Genomic DNA, 24758 nt, shown 5'->3' with positions numbered 1-24758 from the left:
TAGAAGTTGAGAGAGTAGATGAAAGCCACATAGATCTTAACACTGGCTTGAAAGCACTGCTTTAAAAAATTGCTGCATGATTTCAGTATTGAATTCCCATTGAGAATGAAGTCCTGATACCAAATATAAGAGAACAGCATTGAATATGATTTTAGTATGGAAAATGCTTCCTGTGCTGTGGCCTTTCAGAAATACACTTGGACATGGTGAAGTTTTGGGTAATAGAAAATGTACAAATAAAACGCAGAAAACTGAGATAGTGCTGTGTGACCTGGAATGGCAACGTTAAATCCTTAGGAAATGCTGTGTTCTGTCTTGGCTGTTCTACGACACTAGTTCAAGCTGTATGGTTTTGGGATGTTGTGATAGAAAGGAAGGAGAAAAAATTTCACTATTTTAAACAAAGCTGGAGATCATACTCTTCGGCCCCAAGCATGATTTGGAACAGAGAGACAGTCTGTTATATATTTATTCTTAAAAAGCGCTATTTCAAAGGGAAAAATAAAGCCAATTGGTACTGCACTATTTGAAGGTTTTTTTCTTTTTGTGTGTCTGTCTGAGCTCGATAGCAAATAGTTTGGTAATTCAGGTATGTCAAACAAGGAAAAATTAACCACTGTGCTTTAGAGATTCAAGTGGTGTGTAAAGAATTTTTTTTTTAAGGAGTTGCCATAATTTTGTTCAGATACTGGTATTTTCAAGCTAACAGTGCTGAAATATCTTTTTCTAAGTTCATGAATCAAACCCGTCAAGCCCTTGAAATGAAAATGGAAAATCCAGGCAGTGGTAATACCTCAGTGATGAGATCAGTTATGCAGCCACAGGTGGCATCACAGGTAAGTAATTATTACACTAACGATTTCTGAAAGAGTCATTTTTGGACAGACACATCTTTTACAGGTTTGTTTAGAATTTGAACCTTTTTTCTTGGTGCCACAGCATTTTTTTCTTCCACTGTACAATTAAAAAAAAAGGTGTTTTTTTTACCTCTTTTATTCTTGAGACTTCAGAGAGGTTTGTTCATTGGGTTCATGCTATCAGTACAGTGTGCAAACTGTCTTTTCCATGTAGGAAGTAATAGACAGTCTACTCTATCACCTGTTTTGTAACAGTAACAATGAAATCAATGAAAACCTTTGTTTGATATTTGGATATTTTTTGTAATAGCTGTGGGTTTTCTTAAAAATAAAATTTCTTTCTATTCTGGTGAGTGATATACTGGGTCTTAAGAGTGTAGACAGTTTGAGTCTGACAACTTTATTTGTAAAAAATTTTCTAATATGATTTTTTTTTTCTTTGGGGGATAGCAACAAGGTTTTCTTAATGCTCAAATGGTGGCTCAGCGTAACAGGGAGATAATAAGTCATCATTTTAGACAACAGAGGATGGCAATGATGATGCAGCAGCAACAGCAACCTCAGGCCTTCAGTCCACCACCAAATGTGACTGCCTCAGGAAGCATGGACAGTGGTCTGACAGGCCCTCCAATGGCTCAAGTTCCTCCACAGCAATTCTCCTATCCACCTAATTATGGTACTAGTACTAACATGGTGGTTTTTTGTTTTGTTTTGAATGTCTGTCTGGTGTTCTTTTCCTTTTTTATTTATTGTTAATCCAAAATGACTAAATACTGATCATTCTGAAAAATGGAAATGCTCCTATAACAAAGATTATTTTTCCCCTCCTATCCTTGCAAGAAGATAAACCAAGTCCTAGGTGATGATAAATGAGTATATTGTTCTTTGTCTTGTCAGGAATAACCCAACAACCTGATCCTGCCTTTAGCAGAGTATCAAGCCCTCCCAATCCAATGATGTCGTCAAGAATGGGACCCTCTCAGAATCCTATGATGCAGCATCCTCAGGCAGCAGCGATGTACCAGTCTCCTGAGATGAAGGGCTGGCCCTCAGGAAGCATGACCAGGAGCAGGTAAATTTACAGCTATAACCTATAGCTCAAAAATTGTCTTTCAGTTTGTCCAAAAGTAGAAACTATGTTAAAGAGCTTGTAGTAGGAAAAGGATATAGAAAAGGGAAAAATAATTATATTTCTAAGGTCTGTATTGTCCTTGATCCTGCTCTGGTTTAGGAAATAGACTGAACCTATATTATGCCTAGTTTCATTTATTCATATTGGACCCCTGCAGTCTTTGCAACTGGAGACAACATTCACTCTTTAAATATTGAAAACATAACTTGGGGGAAATACAAAGGTTCAGAATAGTATCACAGTGTGTCCAAAAAGGTTACAATAGGAAATGTGTATACATACTTCTGCATATATTTAAAAATTCAAAATTCCTTTGGGGAGGGAAATTTTTATTTCTATGTTAAACAGACAATATACAGATATAAATAAATGTAGAAATAGTTTTAGGCTTCTGTTGATAACGTAATTCTTTCACATGTTGACAGCTGGTACAGGGAAGGCAATATAACAGTGAGTAAACTTCTTGGAACGTCATTTTATTCTTGCTTTTGTGCTTCAGTTCTTTTCCACAGCAACAGTTTAGCCATCAAAGTAATCCTGCAACGTACAGTATGATGCACATGAATGGCAGCAGTGGCCATATTGGACAGATGAACATTAATACTATGCCTATGTCAGGGATGCCTATGGGTCCAGACCAGGTAAGTCGCCCATAATGAGTGATGATGTATTGGCTCTTTTCCAACTGAGTATGATTTGCTTCAAGACATTCCTCTGGCACAATCCTCTGTTATCCTCTTTGTTTTTACATCTGTGGACATACAACTTGTATGACACAAGATACATACTATTTTTGATGAATCCAAGCAGCTGTGATTAGCTGTTGACTTAGAAGTATCACGTATTGGATCGAGGTTTAAACCGCACAAAGGACTGCACAAAGGGAGCTTGGAGAAAACCCAGAAAGGAAAACACAGGGACTGCGAAAAACATCTTCAGCAGATGAACCAAGAATCCTGGTATCGCAGTATTTTCTGGCAGAAGCTAATGGTAATACTTACCCTTGTAACACCTTAGAATATTTGTGTATGCATAGCAAGACACTAAGGAAAACTTAGGCCTCTTATTTAAGAGGAAAGTGAGCTAATAATGGGTATGACAAAGGAGGCCAAAATACTAACTATACTTGTGCTGTACGCTTTCCAGAAAATGCCAAGGGATAGGCAATATAATATTGAGATGAGCTACATTTATTCAGTTTGCCAGTACTTCATGAAATTTTGTCTAAGGTACGTAAGTAGTAGCCAAAATAATCCGAGGACTTCTGCAAGACAAGTAAGGTATGAGTACTTTGATAAAAACCAGTACCTTTTATAAAGAGGGAAAAAGGAAGTTTTGGAAGTCACATTTTCCAAAACCACATCACACAGTGAAGATAACCAAATAATGTGTTTAGGGAATTCTGGGACAGCATTTCTTTTCTGCAAATTTATCTTCAAAATGGAGCTCTAAAATCTGTTCAGCTTAGAAATTGACTGTCAGTACTTTCCTCCTCAAAATGCAAAATGTTGACCAGTTTTTCCAGCAAAGGTATTTTTTATTTTCGCTGATGATGCTTTCTTCTTTTCTTTAACAGAAATACTGCTGACACCTAAACCCGATCTCCAAACAAGAATGCGCTGTATTAACGATGCACTAGTATTATAAAGGAAAGTTACGCATTCTTCATGGCAACTAGTACTGGCCTTATGGAAATAAGGGACTTTTCCCGCTAATCACCATGATGTCCTAAGTTACTTCATTCAGAGAAAAACAAAACAAAACAAAAAACCCACTTTTTTTTAGTAGAAGCAGTCTGTATTACTGTATATTGTGGTGTACAAAAAAGGTCATAAATATTTTTGGCGCTCTGCCTCTAGAAATGTGAATTCGGCAAAGGCATTTTAGTAAATAGGATGGGTAGACCCCTGGAATACCTTGTCTGTTTACTGTAGCTATCCAAAGCCCTTTAACTACAGGCAGATGAAAGTGCCTGGAGAAGTCACAGTGATAAGAATTTCCTGATTTCTCTAGTAAGAGTATCTGACAGAGAATGTAGTTCCTAGCCTTGACTCTTTTATATTAATTCCTGAATATAAATGCTGCTTTTAATCTCTTACCCCCAGGAGTCAGGATTTCCCAAGCAAAGGAGCAGTGCAAAATGAATTGGCACATACTATTCCAATACTATCCTGTCCATTGATGCCAAGGGGTAAAAAGAGAGGATAATAAATTTAAATTATTTAAACACAATTGTGACTAATATTTACATATTGATGTGCAGCTGAGTGCACTTTATATAAGACTATATAATGGATTAATGCAATATCTTTGATAAGGACTTAATATGAAGGTAGGGTGTGCTCATGTTCCTTCTCAAACACAATCTCTTAAGAATTATTTGAAAAGACTGCATAATGTAATGTTTTCTGTGTATGGAAATAAGAGCAATAATCTTTCATCATTTTGAAAATACTTCAGAAAACTCAAGGCAAGGCACTGCAGTCTGAATCAGAATTTTGCAGTCTTTTTGTGAATAAATTTTGTAAATATGTTCTTTAAGATAATGTATTATATATATGACTTTTGTAGGTCACTAACTCATTTTTGCAGAGTTTGTGAAGCTAAATATTTAACAAAATTGATTTCTGTAAACTCAGCGTAGTTGAGGTCCAAATAGAATACTTTTTTTTTTTTAATTAAACTTAATGACTTTGAAGCTGGGTGACCTCAGCCCACACCTTTCTCTTCTTTGGTCTTTGACACTTCATTTATTTTTACATCTTTAACATATAGCTTTTTATAAAAGACGAGTTGTTAAATGCTTTCTCCACCTGTGAGCACTTTGTTACATTTATTTTTGCATAAGGCAATTTGACAAAAAGGCTCTGTATTGTAAGATGTTATGACTTGTCATGATGATCATGTCTTTCTATGATCTCTCTCCTTTTCAGCTGATGAATCTGGATTGTGTCTTTTTTGGTCGATTTTAACAAACTCTAAATGTTCTTCAAAAGAAGTTTGTCTGTTGCAAAATATTTGTTGTTACATAACATCCAAAAATCTTTAAGGATATTAAGCCACACTTAACCAAATGTCTGCACTTCATTGGATTGTTCTAATAGTAATGAATGTATTTTCTAAGCAGGTTTCTCTCATATCAGTATTTAAGTTTGTTTGGTTACAAATTTATTCATATTATTTGCTGATAAGGTTTATTTTTTTCTCTATTTTGGTTCCTTGAAATGAAGTTCCTCTTGCAGTTTTTCCAGTTTCAGGCAGTTACAGCGAGTCAAACCCCTAATCTTCCATAAGGGACGACCCAGAAATGTTTAAGATGTGTGGTGCTTTTGTTCTGTTATTCACTGTGTAATGGAAAACTGACTTCTCCCAAGTGAGTAAAAAAAAAAAAAAAAAAGAAAAAAAGAAAAAAAGTGTTCTTGATTGCTTCTTCTTGGTACTGTAAGCATGAGGTGGTTTTATTTTTCAGAATATGCAGTGATCTTCCATTTGAATAGGAGTAACTTTCACTAGAAAATTTCTCAACAAGTTAATCCTTAGCATACAGCCAGTTGTGTTCCAGTGGGAATGTAGATTCAGTCTACCTTACGCAACCCTATCTTTGCAATTAGTACTGAGTGTATAGGTTAGGTGTTAGTATTTATTTGAAACTTTCGATCCAATACGTGTTGTTTTTTTTAATGAGAAACTTTTAAAAGGCTAAGGAACTTTTATCTTCTTTCTTATTTCTTAGAACATATCTGTTTGTTAAGTGCTGCCTACTGAAGTTGAAAGGCAACAATCCCTTGCTTTTTATATAAATGAGAGTAGAACAATCTTTATAGTTTGTAGTTATTCATTATATTGATGGAAGCTACAAACCCTGATTGCTTTCATTAGGTGAGCTCTTAGACTGTATACAACTTTATACATTGTACCCTCTTAACTTTTTTTAAAATGAGTGATTCTGTTTATACATGTATGTATAGCTGGTACCTACCTGACTGGTGTTGTAAAGGATCATTGTTTTCTCATCTGTATTTAGAATGTTGGAGCTTTCTAGTACCTACTTTTTTGCTGAATCCAAAGATTTTTAGTTTAAACTTGATTAAAGGGGGGGAGGGCGCATTTTAAAATTGCATTGATGACATCTTTCTTGGCAACACTGATCCTAAATATTATGTCTAGTTTGAAAGGCTTATGGACTGCAGTAAATAAAACTTACCTTGAAAACTGTTAGCATTTAATATCTCCACCAATTCTGATTTGGTTCTGTAGCAGCAGATAAAAAAAAAAAAAAACACAACAACAAAACCAACAAAACGTGTATAAAATTTTTCAACTGTAAGAGAACAGTTAGCTAGTACAACCACCTCTGGTCACTGCTGCATAATGAGCATAGTTCTGCTACTTTGTTATTCTTTGATCACAGAAACCATGTTTTTATAAAATTCGCGTGTAGTACCTTTATCCAATCTTGATCTAAAATTCTGCTTTTAAATTTAGGAAATCAGGACCATTTTTCAGTTATAAGACAAAAACTATTTGAATGTTGTACCAATTAGCACACATTTTATTTTTGAATTTATGTGCAGACTACCAGGTGATTGAATGATACAGCAAGTATGAAACCATGTAATTCTGAGAGCAATATTTTAAAAAATTCTCAGGAGAAGGCATACAGTATTGAGAATTGCATTTAAGTTTAGTTTACATTAAGTATTGCTTGAAATATCTGTATCTTTATGTTGAAAAACAGAAAAACCTTGGGGACTGATTTATAAAAGAGTTGGTTGTAAGGTATTACTGCTCTTCTGATTTTTGTGTTTGGATGTTAATAATAATGTAAATAAAGGTTTCTATTTAAAATCAGAACTTGGTGACATAGTGTATTAGCTTTCTAATACTTTGAGGCTGCTAGCAACATCCTGGTATGGTCAGAGGAAATCCGCTACTATTACAAAATTGCTACAGCTGTTACTGTGGAAAGCTATGTATAGCAAATGTTTTTGTTTTTTTTTTTTTTTTTTTTTTCCAGCTGGCTGTAAAACCTAAGGGAGTAATGCCTTAGACGTTCGGCCTGTGAGACCAGTTTAGCGAAGTTGCATCAATACTGACTGGAATTTATGTCTTTTTCAACTTAAATAGCACTCTTTAGCAGAGCTGAAAGGAGGAGAGGTGGTAGTTTTCCCCCTAACTTGGCAACAACCTACCTTCAGAAAGTAACAGCTACTTCTTATATAGTGTGCAAATCTTTCAGCTCAGTATTTTGCATGTGCATGAAGGGAAATGGTAACTTTTCAAGCTTCTATCTGATATGCAACTAGAGCAGTAATACTAGCCATGCAGGAGACTGATAGTCTCATCCTCTGTTCAAAGGTTATAGGCTGAATGCAAAAAAAGGTAAGTGGAAACTTTTTTCATCTAACCTAGTGAGTATTCTTTCTGCATACTGACTCAGGTAAAGGTAGACAGCTAATACTTTCCCCAGGAAAGCAGCAAAAATGTTTTTCTATTGTGAAGTGCAAGTTAAGGTTGTATTTTGCAAAAAATGTTCCTCTTGTTGTTAAGAGTCAAGGCCACAGTTGGTTGAGTCTATCACGAGCTTCCTCTCATATGCAGCTTTAAAACAGGTAGCAGATTAACATGGAAAAAATGATAGATTATCACTGCTACTGCCTGTATTACAATGTATTTAATAACATCTTTATGAAGATACTCAAATAGACTCTGTACACTGTGCTTCCTTAGTAAAGTCATGTTTTCTTTCCTTTAAAAGCTTTTAAACAGTAACCCTCATTCAGATCATCTACTTTTCTGTAGACTGCGCTATAACTAGATTATTTTTTAATTGGTCATGATTATTGAACTTCTTGGAGCAGCCTTTTAAAAATAAGTGTAAAAGTTGCACTACTAAGCCAATGTTGCTTTCTCAAATTGTTTTGGTTTTGAACATACAATATAATATTACCCACAAAAAAAATTAATACAAATCTGATTTCATTAAAATGTAAGATGTACATTTACTGATTTTTTTCAGTACTTTTAAAAATGGATGAATTCTGAAATGTGCTATGCAACATTAAGTAACATTTTGAGAAATGGTATGTGGGCATTCCACACTTTTATTAACGAAAATCTTCACAACCTGAAAGAATTTATTTTTAAACAGTATATTGATCAATATTTACACAACCCCTCCAAAAGTCTGACATCTGTTAGTTAAGATTTCTCTAATTTTCCTAGAGTTGTCAATAGGACAGACAAGTAGACATGGAACTAAAACATACCCTCAGAGGAAATGTGAGAAATAGCATGGTGTTGAGAATATTCAGTGCTGCTCACTTGAATTCCTGAATCTCTTAAAAGTTCTTTTCCACCATTACCTTTACCCCAGTTGGAAGCAAAAACATCCATGTTTTCTGTATCTTGCTTTAGAAATACTTGGCTTTGAAATTTTCCCTCGTGCCATCCAAAGGTATAGCTGAACTGAAAAATGTTGTACGTTTACTTCCACTGTCTTTGTGTACACTTTGCCCATGGGGATGGCAATCCTCTTTGGGATGCAGCTGTATTTCCTCTTCTGTCAATTCCTGGAACAGTGTTAGTGGTGTCTTCTTGACATAAAATGCTTTGTGAAGCAGGTGAGGTATAATCCAAAGCAAAAAGCAGGTACAATAGTGGATTTCAAAGAGACCTGTGTTCCTGACAGGAGTTCCATAATTTCATTTCATCTACTTAATTCACTCACCAGTGCAAACACTCTTATCTAGTTCGGCCTCAAAGTTCATCCAGTCCTCCAGGCTAACATTATAATTCTTTCTGAAATCATACACATTTTCACATAGTCTGTACATGAATTCAAGTTCTGGCCAGTTTATATCCTCACTGAGGTCCAGCAGGTGGGGAGGTTAGCCCTCCCATCCTTCCCACAGTTGGCCTCTTTAAAATAAAACAAACATGATTTAGTGTATAACATTCTAGTTAGGAAGTAGTTGGAATATATTTTCAATAGTTCCATGCAGGAATAAAACAATTGAAACATTGTAGACCACCTATAAAAATACAGCAGGTATATCACAAACAATCAACCAACCATGTTTGAAACTTCAATCAATATATCTCATAAATTCTAGCTTCGTTTGGTTCTGAATCCAATCTTGGCTCTCTTTAACTAGATATACAAAGTGTTACCATTTGGTGACAAAAATGCTCCTGGAGGAGTTGCGAAGGTCAGACTGTGCCTATTGATGAAGGTACTGGTACGTAGTTCTTGCTGCACAGCTGGAGAGCACCTTACGAGTTAAAGTCTCAAACTTCTTTTTAAGGGAGGTTCAGAGACAGAGAGTAACTGGCATGTCAAAAGTAACTATTTCTCTTATCTTTAAATTTGTATCTCACCTTTGGGGTCTGGGAAGATGAGAACTACCAGTACTACACTGAATAATAATCTTCAAGTTTCAGAAGGCAGTAAAATAAGCAAGAAACAATATTGATTTTAGTATAATGTCAGAATAACCCAAAATGTACAGATCTTTCTTCATCCAAAGTACGCTGCTTTCTGTTCTAACTTGCTTTCTTTGCTCACAACATGAGGGAGGTGGTGGTTGGATAAATAGCAAGAAAGTACATGATCCTCTATGAGTAATGACAATTAGTCTTGTTATTTCTGGATGTTATGAGAGGCTGCTAGGAGGCTGCCACACATTTAAGTTTAGACAAAACCAACACAATGATCTCAAATTCTTACAGGTAGGTAATGGTAATCGGTTTCTTAATTGAGAGTCCACCTTTGCTCAAGTTTTAAATTGCTTTAATCTTAATGTTCCTACATTCCCAGAAAACATATACCAAGAGGTTTTGTACAGGACTAGTCTGTAACGATGGCAGTGTAATATTTCTTGCTTAATTTAGAGCACTTGCCACTTAGCATTTCATGAGAACAGATGATGATGTTAAAAAGGTGCTGCATGCAAACAGAAAAGTAAAGAAAAGAAAGGTAAGTAAAAGCTAATGCTTTTCATGAACTGCTCCCAACTCACAGTGACTTAGAAGATGATGGTCTCTTCACATCTGGCCACTTTCGACGCTGAAACTGCCTAATTTTCAAGCAGCAAAAGGAGAAAAAAAGTTAACCATCACCAAGAAAACCACCAGCACTACAGTCTAAAAGATGAGGAAGGAGAAGAGTTTAGCCTGAATTTTGACTACAAAGATTAGAACATGCTATAACATTGAAACAGAAATAGCTCCAGTGTTTCACAGTAACTGGGATGGAAAGACCTTGCAAACGTCACTGTAGGCAGTGTTTGTCCATGTCGTTCCCAATCCCACACTCCTAACTCTTTAGCATAAAGGTGGTATTTAAGAATAATAATTTAACTATGTATTTTTAAAAATGTACCTGTACTGCTCGTAGCTTCCATCTTTAAGTCCTAAGTGAGGAAAAAATTAACATGTTATTAACCATTGTATTAACCAACAGAATAACGTATTTGGTAACACACAATTTAAAGTAAGATCTGAGAATATTAACAGAATATTAAGATGTTCACTAGAACTGTTATTTTCAGATTTAATCCCTTATTCTAGGTAAAATGGGTTGTAAATTGAGATAGGTAATTGTGAAACTTTTCTGTAAACGTCCTGCAGTGGTATACTTAAATGCCAAAAACTTAATTTCAAAGCATACAGCTTTAGATGGTACATACGCTAAATAAGACCTGAAATAATATTTTTGACTCAGGTGGACTTAGGTATGTAACAGTATATTGGGGGTGGGGGTCTTCAAGCTCTGAAGGCTATACATATTTTTTTTACATTGCATTTCTTATGCCTTTGTACTAAGGAGTAAATAAGAAATGCAATTTAAAAAGGAGAAATACAAATAACTATATGTTTCAGTTTGCTATCATGACTAAACATTAAAAAAACAAACACAGAATAGTGTTGAGTAGACCAGGAAAACTGAAAGGACTCTAAACGATGAGTCTAACCTAGAAAAAGAATAAAGAACTATGGGTTTCATTCTTTTTGGAACTTAAAGGCATAGTTAGAAGAGCACATCTTTTGGTAGTGTAATGCATTCCTCAGTGCACCTCTTACCTTGACCTGCTGTTATTTTACAACTACCTTGCACCAACACCAGGGAAAACCAATCAGCTTAAGCACTAGCCTCCGTTTTTGAGGTTAAAGTTATTTCTAAGCTAGTTAGTAAGTCTGCGTGGACTGTATTGTCTCTAAAAGAAATATTCCTAAAAATCATGCCTTCAGATGGAATGCTGTAACACAACTGCTAGACCAGTTGTCCAGAGGAGTTGTGCAGTCTCCATTCTTGGAGGTTTTCAAAATCCAAATGCATAAAGCCCTGAATAACATGGTCTGACCTCAAAGCTGACCCTACAGTGAGCACGAAGTTAGACCAGATGAACACCACAAGTCCCTTCCAGCTTGACCTATCCCAAGAGCCTATGAACTCGGAAGCAGCTATTAGGTATTTGTTTGTTCTTTCATTAGTTTTCTTCCTTCCTCATCTCTTTCAGTCACAGAATCACAGAATGGCTTGGGCTGGAGGGACCTTAAAGATGATGTAGTTCCAACCCCCCTGCCAGGGGCAGGGATGCTCTTCTTCCTGCATTTCAGCAGCTGCATATTTAAGTATCCAAGTCTTACTATGTAAGTGTGAATTTCTGGAAACATTACATAAGACAAATTGAACAAACAATACAAGCATTTGAGCATGCAATCATCAGCCGCAGCAGGGCATTACTAGTATAAATCAATTCTAAAGTCATTTTTTGGCTGATGAAAGTTTCATGTCAGTAAACAAGAGATCCATTTCTTTTGGGTAGTTTCTGAGTGTAATAGCAGAAGCACTTACCCAGATCCATATTCCTAGTTCTTGGATTGCATTGTTTATACCCTTTGCAGCTTCTTAGTTCCATCAGCTGGATGTGCAGTTGATTAAGAACTTCTCTATCTAGTGTGTTCACCACGTTAATTAGCTGCAATACAGAGAGGTTCTTGTTAGAGAACAGGTATTCCTCTGTAGTTTGGTAACTTGCACATATGGAATATCTGTGGTTTACTTCCAACAGGAGAGAAGCCAAATCATTTTATGTTAATAGTTGCATCTACTTCTTGTACCAATACTGCGGTATTTCAATGCATCATTGGTAAAGAACACTCATACATTTCCAGAGCTGTACTATGATCAGGTACCTGATATGGATCAGTGTTGAGATCAAAATACTCCAAAAATCCAGTAGCAAATTCACAAAACAGAAAGTTGTGGGTCTCGTTGATTGTCCTCAAACACCAGTAGGTGTTGTTGTTGGCACTGGTACAAGCACAGAAAGGACCCACTGCAAAGGAAAGCATCATAAAGACTTAAGATATATGTTGCTCGTTTTAGGCACTGCTTATTTTATTACTTTTTGGTTATGGTACTGCTTTATTCATAGGCAGTCACTCCCTCACTCCTGAGCTCTAAAGCAGAGAATACATTTCCAGCATAACGTTCTATGCTTACCTAGCCCCCACAAAACGTCTAACTTGAGCAGTGTCTCAGCTAGTTGTTTTTCCCTTCCTGGTTGGGAAACATTCCAGCTGCTGAGATAATAATACGATGTACTGTGTATGTATTGTGTACTGCCTGCAGTATCTCTAGGTTTTCATCTGCAGTTTTGTTGTTTTTATTAATTTAACTCCTTTGCCTTTTGTAAGGATCATGCATGTCAACATTGAAACATGGATTATTTAGTATGAGGAAAATCGTGTGGCTTTGGCTACTTGCCTAATCATACTGGTAGTTTCTGGTAACCTAGAATCATCCTAGTCAGTACACTGCACCCAGCTATCTGTTAGTTAATTTAGAGTATCCTTACATGTCCACAGGGGAGCAGTTTGCCAGTGCTGGTTGTCATGGGTGAAGCAGGTCAGACCAGGCATGCTGCAAGTGTCATTATTTTTTATTCTCTTAAGCAGTTTGCGCAGTTTCTTCTTTCTCCTTTGCTCTCTAAGCAGCCACAGCCTGTCTTTCTCCTGTAGGGCTTTCCTGCACACATGAAACATTAGGGTCATGCAGACTCTGTTATACTTGAATACACCTAAAAAAAAATGAAGCAGCTAATAAAATAAGCTGCTTTGAGGGAAAGAAATAATTGGTATTTTAAAAATAAATGGCTTTTCTTCCAAATAGCTCTGGATCTCCAGAGCTCTTTGCAATTCCATGGTACAGGGGAAAAAAAAATGGAGCCGAAGGGGTTTAATGGGCTTGCCTGAAGTCTTTGATGTGCATTTACAAGCATTTTTTTTTTACTATTGGTTTGGTTCTTTTCCCAGATGTCTGTATGTTTATTCTTTTTAGCACAGGATAAGTGAAATTACTTCTTTTGCTTAGTTTTTACACATGTGCTTGGACCAAATACTAGGATCTTTGCATTTTCTCTTTCAAAGGAACAGGCCTTCTTCACTTACTTGAAAGGATGAAGATTAGACCCCTTATGCCTCAGTTTGCTTTTGTGTTTTGAATGGTAACTGGAAAATAAAAAAGAATTGTTGATGAACAACAGAGACAATTGTACCTGTTCATACCATATTTTCACCCTGGATTCAAAGTGCATTTAATCCAGTATCACTTCTCCCTTCAATTTGTTCACTCAGGGTAGGTGGTGAACACAAAACAGCCTTGCTAGACTGGGTCAGGCACTTGTGCCTCTCTTTTCCTTCGATCATTTGTACATAGTGACACCTGGTGCTCTGCTACTGTATTGCACTATGTATCTACAGATGATTCCAGTTGCAATTTTCAATTTTAGTTGTCATTACTTCCTGTTTCCCTACATGGGGCAGGTAAAATCAGTAGATTTATAATTCAATCATGAGATTTCTTCAACAGAATATTCATTAATTTTTCAGAGGATATGATGACAAGCTCATACCACCTTCCTGCTGTTTTCCAAACAAAATAATTTAAGCATCACTTGTACCTCATAGATTTCCGCCCACCCCCCCCCCCCCACCCCCCGCTACTAGCTAGTAGTTCCAGGAAAACTGAAACCGGATGGGACTGTCCAAGCAGTAGCAGTGTCTAATGTATTCTGAGATATGTAGGGTGGCAGTTGACATCATACACATTCTATTTGGGTAGCTCTACTATTTTGACTGTCTTCAAGAGCTCTTACTAGGTTTCGCACAAGTTTCCTTTCTTTGTAGTTTGCAAAGTTTAAAAAAAAAAAAAAGGACAAAATAGGCTTAGGCAATGGCAATTTTTTCCTGACTAATACAGTTCACTATACTTACTAACCACACAAATAAGCAAAGACAAACTAAGTTCAGTAAGTGCTATTTTTCTAATTGTCAGACTAAAATTCCCTTTGAAACAAAACAAATCTTTTAAATTACAAATGCTACTGGGAGCTTATGTAAATTTAATCCTTATAGCAAATTAACAAAATAAAATTATTAAAGAACTATCTATCTTCAATTCAGTCAACTTTTTTCTCTAGCATAGATAATGTGCATATCATTAACTAGTCTGAAATGCTACGCTCAATGCAATTCTGCAAACATATAACTCACGTTATTACCTTCATTGATTTCAGTGGGATTATTCATCTGAATGATGCTATGCACAAATGTAAGTGTTTCTTGTATCAGATGTGAGAAACGTAATGTTATGTTAACTGTAAAAATAACTTCATCTTTGTATGTATCAAATAAACTTGGTTGGTTATATAATACACTACTTTCAAAACTGTTAAGGCAAAGTATAGGGGATTTGTCATTTAGAATTATACGGGTTTAATTTTAAGTACTTTATGCCATAGCTTGTATGTACATTGGGTTGGCATAACCTAAGAAAGGGATGTTCTGCTTATTTTAATGATCTGTTGCTGAAGCTGCATTGCAGAATCAACATGGGCCAAAAAGACTATGTACCTTGTGTCTGTAAACTAAACTAGATTATGTTGTACCTCCATTATAGCAATGAGACAGAGAAGTATCATCCACATCCTCTTATAGAGGCTCCTTAATAAAAACTACTTTAGCTGACAATGATAGCAGAGCTGCCTTATGTTTTTGAGTACAGCTTTTCTTGTCATACTGCCACTGTGGCTGCTGTACTCCTGGTAACATCTGCCTCACTGCAGCCTCAGTGATTGCTCTGTGATCACTCTGATCAAAGAGCAGTTGCTCCTGGTTTCCTTAAGGATAATGCCCTTAATAATAAGCTTATCTTTTGGTTAGCCCTGAAGTGGTCAGGCAGTTAGACTTGATGATCTTTGTAGATCCTTCCAACTGAACTATTGCATTCCATCAACTTTCTCAGGGGCAAATTCTGTTTGTGTTAACATTTGATTTTGTAAGATTTTTCTGCTGTGCTTATTTGCAGAGCAAGAACTTGCTCCCTAGAAGGTTTCAGATATGCTTGAACCTTCTTTCCATGCAATCAGTGAGCTGATCTCACAGCCATTTTGCAAATATGTGGCTATGAGAAACCAACTATGCAGAGATCTTAATGCACAATCGCTATTTTAGTATTGCCTGTTGCATTTAAAATCCAGAGATCATATGCATCAGGGAAAAAAAAATTGTTGCACGAAGTCGGTGGTGGCTACAGAATTACAGTTACTCTGCACCAACTGTTAAATTCCTGCTTCTTCTACCTGGCATAGCTGCTTAGTATTGCAGGAACTATATGCTATGTGATAACTCCTCTGGCCTTGAAGAAACCAAATTGAAAGAAAGTCTCTCATCTGACCACCCCTTTATTCCATATACATTATGCACTATTCTTACTGAAAGATTTGTGTAACACTGCACCATACTGACAAGCAAGTTTTCAGAAGAAAGCCTGCAGCTAAAAATATTAATTTCTAGTATCTAATAGCAACATCTTCAGTACAAGAGCATAACTTACTGGTTTAAAAGCATTTTACATACATCAGTTGACACAGAGGCAATTAAACTGCTGCCTGGCAGAAGGTGGGCCTTGTACTTTAGGAGGGTTGGACAGCTGCAGAAAGCATTAGACAAGAGCATAGCAGGTACAAAACCACTTAAAACAGATTCTGATCTCTCCTGTGAAGACATAAATCAGCTACAGTTAACTACTCACAAGTACACCAAAAATACCTTATCTTGTTACAATCACACTCCTCAGGTCTCTTCTTCTTCAGATGACCTCTCACCTCCCTCAGATTTTTTATTTTATTTTGCAACGTTTCAATCTGAAAAAAGTAAACATACAGGTTAAAAAAATTACAGCATGGTTTAATTTTATTCTAACCCTCTCAAACATATTGCCATCAAATGCTTCTTTCTTGCTACCTTCCATAACTTCCTCCACTAACAAGCATTTTCAGATTAGCTACCTTCCCAAAGGGAAACTGCAGGCAGGAGGACAATTCTGGGGCACAATTTGCCTGCTCTGATTACTGAAGGTGAAAGCAGAATATGGCACTGGGGGGAGCAAGGTGGGAGGGTACCATACAGCCTTAGACAGATGAACACTCCACTTCCACTGTGATTTTTCCTCTTCAGCATATTTGCAAAGGTGAAAGGGTACCAAAGGAAAATGAAGCCCTTAAAGGTTTGGCCTGTTAGGAACCTGAGAAGGGAATGGGGAGCGAGTGCTCTGAAGTCCCCTCTTCAGAGATTCTGGAAGAGAAAAGCAGTAAATCTCCATCCTTTTACATGGCAGTCTAGCAACATCTGGCCACATGGGATGTACATGAGCAGTTAATTTAATTGTGTCACCCGCATGGTTTATTTTTAACCACCTTCAGTAAATGAAACTCCTGCTTTTGTTCAGTGTAGCTCATGCACAGCGTAGCCCACTCAGATGGGTATTACAGGCTTCCACTTCGATTCTTTACACAACAGAAAAAATGAAGTCATCCAGCGTGAACAAAGAATTTGCCATGCAACTACCATCAGACAACAGTGACCACAAATAATAGGAGTCCATGGCTGCATAGACAGTGGACAAAGATTTCACGAAAAATACACGAAGAATCCAGCCCAGTGATCCTAAAGCAGGAACACAACAGGACAGAAGCGAGACTTACAAGTCTCTCTCATTTACCTCATAAGGCTTATGCCATTTCTCAGTTCTTTAAGTTGTAGTTCTCCACTTACTATCTTGTCTTCAGAAACTTGTAGCAACTTAATTATCTATGAAATCTCTATTCTGAAATCAACCACTAAGTTCAAAAGATTCCAGGGAAGAACAAAGACACACAGAGGCAGACAGACACAAATGTAGTCAGCATGATCCTATCAGCCCACAGGAAACCAGGCCAAAGACACGCTGAAAATGTATGACTGGTAACATCACTCACCTCATGGTCAATATGAAGTTTATGGTCCTTCCAAGCTTGCAGTGACCTGTACAGATCTGTGTCACACTGAACGGTGTCATTCTCCAGGATATAGCACCTGGCCATGGAAAAAGCAATGTTTATTATAGTAGATACACACACAATGCAAACAGCTTTTGCTGTGCTATTTTAACAGCACAACTCCAGGACACATGAGAAGCCAGATTGGAAATGACACTCAGAATTCAAAATAAACAATGTTCATTCAAGAGAACAGGAGAGTATGTTACTAGCCAGGAAAGAAGTTTGGGTTTGAGTCACCATGGGCATTTTTCAGAAGGCAAAAAATTCAAGGACAATATTCCTATCAAGAGAACCTGTTGACTGTTTCATTTCTATATGCAAATTGTGCTGCACAGAGTTCTTGTTTATGCATTAGGCTGTCTACATAAATAATCTCTACTAACTAGCAAGTACTGAAAGCACTACTCAGAAGCAATTTCCCTATGCATAATTAAGTGACATACAGTGGTAGGGGCAAGGAGAAAGCACTTCTTTATAACATGTATTATAATACTACAAAGAAAAAAACATGTGATTTTCTACAAAAGGGATAAACTTTTTCAAATACAGCTCCCTGACTTCAAAGGCAAAATACCCTCCGACAACTTTAAGCGCTCATGTTCCAGTAACTTCTCATGAAGTCCAGGATTTAAGATTAAAAAAAAAAAGACATAAATGCTCAACAAGTTTATTAGGGGTCAATAAATATCATGGAGTTATTTTTGAATGATTATTTATTAAATTAAAGCTGAGGTTTTTTTCAATATTCCTCTGTTTTCTTTAAACCACCTCATGCATGTTATCCCACTGCCTTCTTTTCTGCAAGTATTCCTGCGGACTTCTCATGAATTACGCACGACCTTCCTGACAGTTCCTGGTATGGAGCTGGGATACACCCAGTAAAGCAGCACAAATCAATTTAACATGTCCCAGAAAAAAAGCACAAATAGTGATTTACGGGTCCTGAACATTCAAAAAAGCTGAGGAATGAGGGCAGAACTCTGCTGATGTCAACCTACCTATGTTTCCTCATATTAGCAAATCTCTAACCCTGTAAACTGAAGTCAAATGGAAACCACAGATTTTAACAGCAGCTATCTGGCTCATGCATATTTGCACAAGCTAGTCATTAAACAATTTAATTCACATAATCCATAGTGATTGATGGATTTTCTCATAATTCACAAGTAGAAAGGGTGACTAAACACTGAATTAACTAGAGTTGAAGATACATCACCAGACCCTGGATCTGCACACTGAGAAACCTTTAACTATTAGAGTCTCTTTAGAACGTGGACAATTCCCTCACCTCTCTCTCCAATGTTCCATTCCCCAGTACTCCTGGTCTATCTAACCTCATCGATAACATAGATTTTCCTTTCCTAGCACTGGGTACAGGAAGCTCTGTGATGCTGCTGCTTCCTTTGGGACTGATTTTGTATTTGAAATACAAAGCAACCAATGGCATGTTGAAACTGGGTAATACTCCAGTTGGAGTATGGAGTATTCTGATCTTCAGACAGGCGGGGTTACATGCTGCACACTGAGAGTTATATGGGTAGAGCCTTTCCTGGTTTCAGATAGGTGTATACACCAACACTGCAAAGAGTTTCACTTGTCCTTACTGGAAATGTGCACTGATCAGTGATTACTGTCTCCAAAGTGTAGAAGACATAAAAGCACCGCTGTGGTTCTTCAGTAGCTTCATGCCCCTTTGTGCATGATGACAAAATTAAAACAAAACTGAAAGGTGCGTACAGATGAGAATAACAATTTTAGTGAAGTTAGACGGTATCCAAAAGGGACATAATATGTTTATCAAAAGGTAATGCACGCATTTATGTACAGCAGCCACTCAAGCAGCAAAAGTTTATAGAAACTTACAATATTTACTCACCTGTGAGTAACTTTTATTAGATTAGGGGCTGTATATTCTGCAATGCCACCAGTGCCACTGTATTCTGCCATGTCTTTATCTTCCTCCTCACGAGGAACAGCCCTCTGCATCTTGTGTCGCTTGGTGATGTTTCTTGGTAAGACAGGTTGGTATCCGTCCTCTAAACCCAAGTTATAAATGGCTCCATTCAGCTCGACGGATACAGAGCGTATAGAACGATTCCGGACATAGCTTGGTTTGTATTCTGCACAGAAAAGGGAGTAAAAGGATTAAGACGGGGAGAAACAGCAGGTTACACTTTGGTTCTCTGTGGTTCTTGGCAAACAACAGCCCCTAATATGACATTTGGAATTCACTCAATGACAAATGCTGTTTGTTGCAGCTTTCCTCAGCACTGCCATGTCATTACCTGATGGGTACCTTAAAGCCTGAGAGAGAGGGGTAGATAGAGTGCAAATGCACAAGGATGGCAGAGGGGAAAGAGAATGTATTTGTACAGTCATCACCCCGAGAGTGAACAACTTTCAAAGAAACTCTACTCTTCCCCCAAGAGCCACTAGATGGCAGTAACACCTTAAAAAATAATTCTGAAAGTTAAAGACAGCAGGGTCTTAGGTCATCCTTGCGGATTAGTTCTCAACTGCATTCTGTCATCTACTGTAAAACATTCCAGTGCCAGTATTCCTTCAACACTTCACAGAAGTCACCCCGAATTTCAACAGGGAGTACTCGAGTGTTCAGCCTGAACTTCTTCTCAATTCCATACTCTTTTTTTTCACGACAAGATGCTTGATTTTAATGGGAGGGATTAATATTTGAATCTTTACTTTTATCCACATTTAATTATTTTCTTTGCAATTATTTTCCTCACGTGCAGGCCAGACAGCAAGTTTCTACAAAAAGCACCACCCTCCAGTGCTATGCACTCCCTCAGAGTTTGCCTCTGTGTTTGCAGCCCAAAGACAGAATCTGCACCTCACAGTATGAGATTCCCAGTGATCTTATTGCCATCGCTGCTTTCCAAAGCTCCCTCTCCTGGCCCAAATCCCAATTCCTCTTCAGTTTTGTCTAAAGTGGCATGCATATATCCTAGCTATGGAGTCTGAATCCATAACTAAACTTCCCTACTGTACAGGAGGGCTCACACCTCTGACTATTTCCTGCTCACTGCAGTGACTGCTCAGTCACTCATGTTGAGCAGAATTATCTCACTCCTGGAGAAAAAAGCATGACCAAAGTACCATAGCTTCTCTTCTTCCCCTGCCCAGACTCCTTGCTGTGTATATGTGCTTTGGAGTCATCCAAGATGTTGCTGGAACCAAGCAAGCGTCTTGGTTCCTCTGGTCACCTCTCCTTCACACCGAGCTGATTCACAGCACTTCTCACTAGAACAGGACCTCCTGCTGCAACCTGGTAAGGGAAAACTCAGCTGATGTGCCACATGAGAAGACCAACATTTCTTGTAATCTCAAGATCCACAGAAGAGCCGACTTCATCTCAGGGATAAACTCCACTGCAAAAACAAGCAGTGAAGAAAAGAAATGGGAGGTAGAACAACCAAATTTGACAAAAGAAATATTCATGGCTATTGGCATGCGTTGGCATTAACACAGACTAACTTCTTTCAAGAAGCCTTACATGAATTCCAACTGGATCACAAAGTCTCAAAGGCCATTTTGTAGACTGTGGGAAGAGAAACAAACATCCCCTCCCACCTGAAACTGGTCCAAGCCCTAAATTCTCATCAGTGCCACACAGAAAGCAGAATACCAGCTGGATTGTCTGGTTTAGCCCATTTTCCACCTGTGGCTCAAAGTTTATAGCCGATATTAAGCCAGGTGAGTCACATCTGAGAAAAAAATAAATTTAAAAAAAAGCAACAAAAAGACCAACTGCATTTCAGGCACCCATTCAGGAAATGTTTGAATAAATGAGAAGGAAACTCCCATCTTTTCAAAAGTAGGAGGAAGTTCCAAAAAGCTACACCCTAACAATTACATTCAAAGTGTAAACTCCCATTTCTTTAATTGTTCCCTCATTTCATCTTGTTAAGCTCAGCCAACTAACAATTTACCTTCCTTCCAAGTCTAATATGCCAAGCCAGCATGTTGGACCTCAACAGACAACTGCAGGGAACCGCCGTCTCCACACGCCCCTGAAGAATTCGAAGCCAGGAGCTGCTCCTCCCTTGCAGCCAGTCCTAATCCAGCCTTATAAAGAACAAATTGGTCTGGAGAGAGACAGCTCATGAAGGCCTTGCATTATTACAACGTGCTATCCACAGTGCTGACTCAATGCCGTGATTAGTATCAAACTCCATCATTTTCAGAGGAAGTGGTTAAAATATTTAGTAAGCTCAATATTCATCTGTACTGTGTCACTGCAGGCAAAAATACCAGTGTCTAATTACTTGATCCTCCCCCAGGCTTCAGTTTTACTTCCCAATTCTTTAACCCACAAAGAAAGTAGATCTAGATCTGTTAAATATTTTGCCCAAAATACCTATTCTCCTTTTTCAAATTATTAAAGATTGGCTCTGGTAAGTTGAGTCCCTGTGCCTCTTGTCCTCCGCCACTGCTAAGAAATTACATCCTCAAAATTAAATCTGGAAATAAGAGTCCAGAGGAATTTCAGCATAAGAAAGCTAATGAGTTTTCAATGCCACACTCATCCTGCCTCAGCTCCCTGGATCACTTGACAGGCACGCGTGGCTTCGCTCTAGCCTGACAGGACAGGCCTGTTCCAGTCCAGAGTTCCCCCAGATGGTCTGGGGACTCAAACACTTGAATTTTTACAACTACTTGGTAACATCTCAGGTTTCAACACTGTCTAGAGCAAGCACGAACTGCAGTATCTGAGATTATAAGTGAGGTAATGCTGTATTATAAAACCATAAGCTTCATATCTGACATAAACATGCCCAGCCTTCAGGTTTGTATTTAACTCTCCTCACTTCCTCATCTCTCAAGCTTTATTACTTATTTTGCTGCTGCCAGAATCATGATTTAACACTGAGATCATTTGGAAATGATCTCAGGGATAGCTGAGAAGACTGTGACCAACTGTATCTACTGCGTGGCCATTTCTCCTAAGCAGGAACGTGACTGCTCAGCAGGGACATTAGCGGAAGACAGAGAACTCCTGGGCTTTCCTGTCATCATTTATTCCAGGTAGGTGTTTTGCATCTGATGCATTGTCCAGCATCACGACAATGATGGAATAAACCAGCATGCAAGAACTCTGCTTTTGTACAGTGGGCAATGAGGAAAAAGTCCACCACCAGCCACCTCAATTCTGTTATATTTCCCAGTAAGGTCTCTGTATTTTCTCAGAGTTCTGCAGAGAAGCAGCACTTTTTCTACAAGACCAAAGTAAAATTAGGCACTTTGAAGTCAAATTTTTGAAAATATCTCAAGCGTCTAGAAATACAGATAAAGGATTAGAGGAGGTTTTTCTTGATCATTAGGTAACTAGAGATTTCTAGAAATCTTATTTTGATTCTGTGTTCTTGGATATTTCAAAGAGGAAAAAAAAAACAACCTCCAAAAACTTCCATACATCCAGTTTCTCACAACAGCCATTGAAAATCATACTTCAAATGCATTATCTTTAAAGTACTTGATGTTTGGGTACTTTTTTTTTATATAACAAAGAAGGCCATTTTGTTACAGTATTGAAACTACTTCAAAAGAAAAACAAATTACATGAAAATTGGAATAAAAATGTACTAGCTTCTTTGTACACGCTCTGTACACAAATCTATGTGGCCTATCATCATTTCTCTACATGCAGCTTAATAACTCCTTTAATCATATGCACTTGTTTGTCACAGGAGGAAGAGATGAAATCCACAGCAAGAAAAACATAACAGACAACAAACAGCCGAAGATTTTAAGCACTCATTATTACTTTAAATTTCCCTCCCATTGCAGAGCTTTATTTCATCATTTTTATAAAAATAAGAATGCACCAAAGGAAATAAAGAGGACACTGCAATGCAGAACAGGTAACAGCTTTGCAGGTGAGCTGTGTACTTACTTGTCCAGGGCCCAAAAGGCATGCACATGACATGACGTTTTGCAACTGATTTCCTCATTTTAGGAACTATCCTTGCCTCTTAAATGTAATGGTGTACGTGACAACGGATCTAGACCATGCCTACATTAGAAAGCAATTATTTTATCAAAACATTTGGTGCTTTGGCCCCTCTATCAGCAATTTAGTCTGGTCTTCTAGACCACGCATTCACCACGCATCGCTGGGTTTAATCTTTGCGAAAGACCAGTCCTCCTATCACCATCAGGGTTTGCAACACTCTTGATGCGCCCCTGAAGCAGGGCATCCAATTTAGTTTTCTGCAAACAACCGTAGATTAGAGTATGTCAAAACTGCTTTGCAAATCCATCTCTACTGCTCATGACAGGAGGGAGTGATCACGGCGTTCCTTTCAAAGGCTTCAGCATTGCTATGAACTAAATCATTAATGTGGACCTGACACTGACATAGTCCGGTTTGAAACTTCCATTTTCTGTACAGCTATCGTTCAATCTTATGGATAGCATTTGCTGGCATTCAAGTAGCACTGATCCCATGCACCCTTCAAACTCTAAGTAGTAGACCCCAAAAATGCCCTCAGAACTGTACAACCCAGCACAGACTGCACTTTACCCCATCTCATGAAACAGGTCATAGAAATCCACATGCACATCAGCAGTACCCAGGTCACCATTTACAAATCCAGTGAGCCAGCTTTCTAAGTAGGCTGTTCAGAAAATCCTTGGCATGTTATCTTGATTTGTATTTCTTTGTGCTCGTTTATTTTTGGTGTGTGATTTATTAGATAAGTGCATGTGAAAGAATAGCCAACATCAAACCCAAGAGTCTGTGTCAACAGGGCCAAGCTAAACTCTCCCATTGTATCGCACACCCTGGATGTGGGCAGAGGGAATAATAAAGCATCTGGAGCCAATTGTTTTAATTCAGATACAAGCAATGCGAACATGACTACCAACAGCCTATCTTACGCTGCTGAAGTTTATGCCTTATGGCTCAATGAGAAGCGTGCTGGACAGTACAGCATAAACTCTGCCTCTTCTGAGACAAATGTAGGGAAAAAGATGTCCCAATCCTTTGGCTGAAAGTATCTTCACAACCTTCGCTTCTTTGCCTCAACCTCTTTAATACGTAAACTAACAGTAATTATACACTTAACCACCTCCTCTAGATGTTGCGAAAATTAGTTAATGTTTAGAAAGCACAACACAAATGAAAAGTACTTAAGTAAGTGTTAAGTATTATCAGATAGCAGTATGTTGTCCTCACGTAAATTGTTTTCCTCTTCCCATTTAAGTGCCTTCAATCTACTCCTGTTATTTGACTCCCTGTGTCTGAACTTTCTTCTCTGTGACTTCGGAAAATGAAAAAAAAGTTAATTGAACTGCATGTTCTAGTGTTATTTAAAGATTATCTGCTGTGCCACATGTTTAAACAGCTAGTATAGTTGA

The 24758-nt window shown here is 37.8% G+C and overlaps 2 protein-coding genes across 24 annotated transcripts in view; one reads left to right on the top strand and one right to left on the bottom strand.

The window, feature by feature from the left end:
* Nucleotides 1-6843, top strand: part of NCOA3 (nuclear receptor coactivator 3) — an 85629-nt gene extending 78786 nt beyond the window's left edge. For 8 of the 10 annotated variants that reach the window (XM_083802166.1, XM_083802165.1, XM_083802164.1 and 5 more), the window contains 4 exons: nt 732-836; nt 1308-1533; nt 1755-1929; nt 2489-6843. In XM_083802166.1, coding sequence (XP_083658292.1) covers nt 732-836; nt 1308-1533; nt 1755-1929; nt 2489-2645 — 663 coding nt within the window. In that variant the 3' untranslated portion in view covers nt 2646-6843. The remainder of the gene's footprint in view (nt 1-731; nt 837-1307; nt 1534-1754; nt 1930-2488) is intronic. The other 2 variants (XM_083802168.1, XM_083802160.1) reach the window with 1 other exon arrangement.
* The window catches only part of SULF2 (sulfatase 2), a 160871-nt gene continuing 142631 nt past the window's right edge, over nt 6519-24758 (bottom strand). For 12 of the 14 annotated variants that reach the window (XM_083802192.1, XM_083802194.1, XM_083802188.1 and 9 more), the window contains 10 exons: nt 19255-19498; nt 17316-17412; nt 16108-16202; nt 13447-13506; nt 12855-13024; nt 12190-12332; nt 11849-11972; nt 10373-10403; nt 10011-10067; nt 6519-8910 (listed from right to left, as the gene is read on the bottom strand). In XM_083802192.1, coding sequence (XP_083658318.1) covers nt 8880-8910; nt 10011-10067; nt 10373-10403; nt 11849-11972; nt 12190-12332; nt 12855-13024; nt 13447-13506; nt 16108-16202; nt 17316-17412; nt 19255-19498 — 1052 coding nt within the window. In that variant the 3' untranslated portion in view covers nt 6519-8879. The remainder of the gene's footprint in view (nt 8911-10010; nt 10068-10372; nt 10404-11848; nt 11973-12189; nt 12333-12854; nt 13025-13446; nt 13507-16107; nt 16203-17315; nt 17413-19254; nt 19499-24758) is intronic. The other 2 variants (XM_083802185.1, XM_083802186.1) reach the window with 1 other exon arrangement.

Source organism: Anser anser (genome assembly GCF_964211835.1).
Source record: "Anser anser genome assembly, chromosome: 16".
Classification (NCBI taxonomy): domain Eukaryota; kingdom Metazoa; phylum Chordata; class Aves; order Anseriformes; family Anatidae; genus Anser; species Anser anser.
The sequence above is the reverse complement of the archived record's forward strand: the minus strand, read 5'-3'. Positions and strand labels throughout refer to the sequence as shown.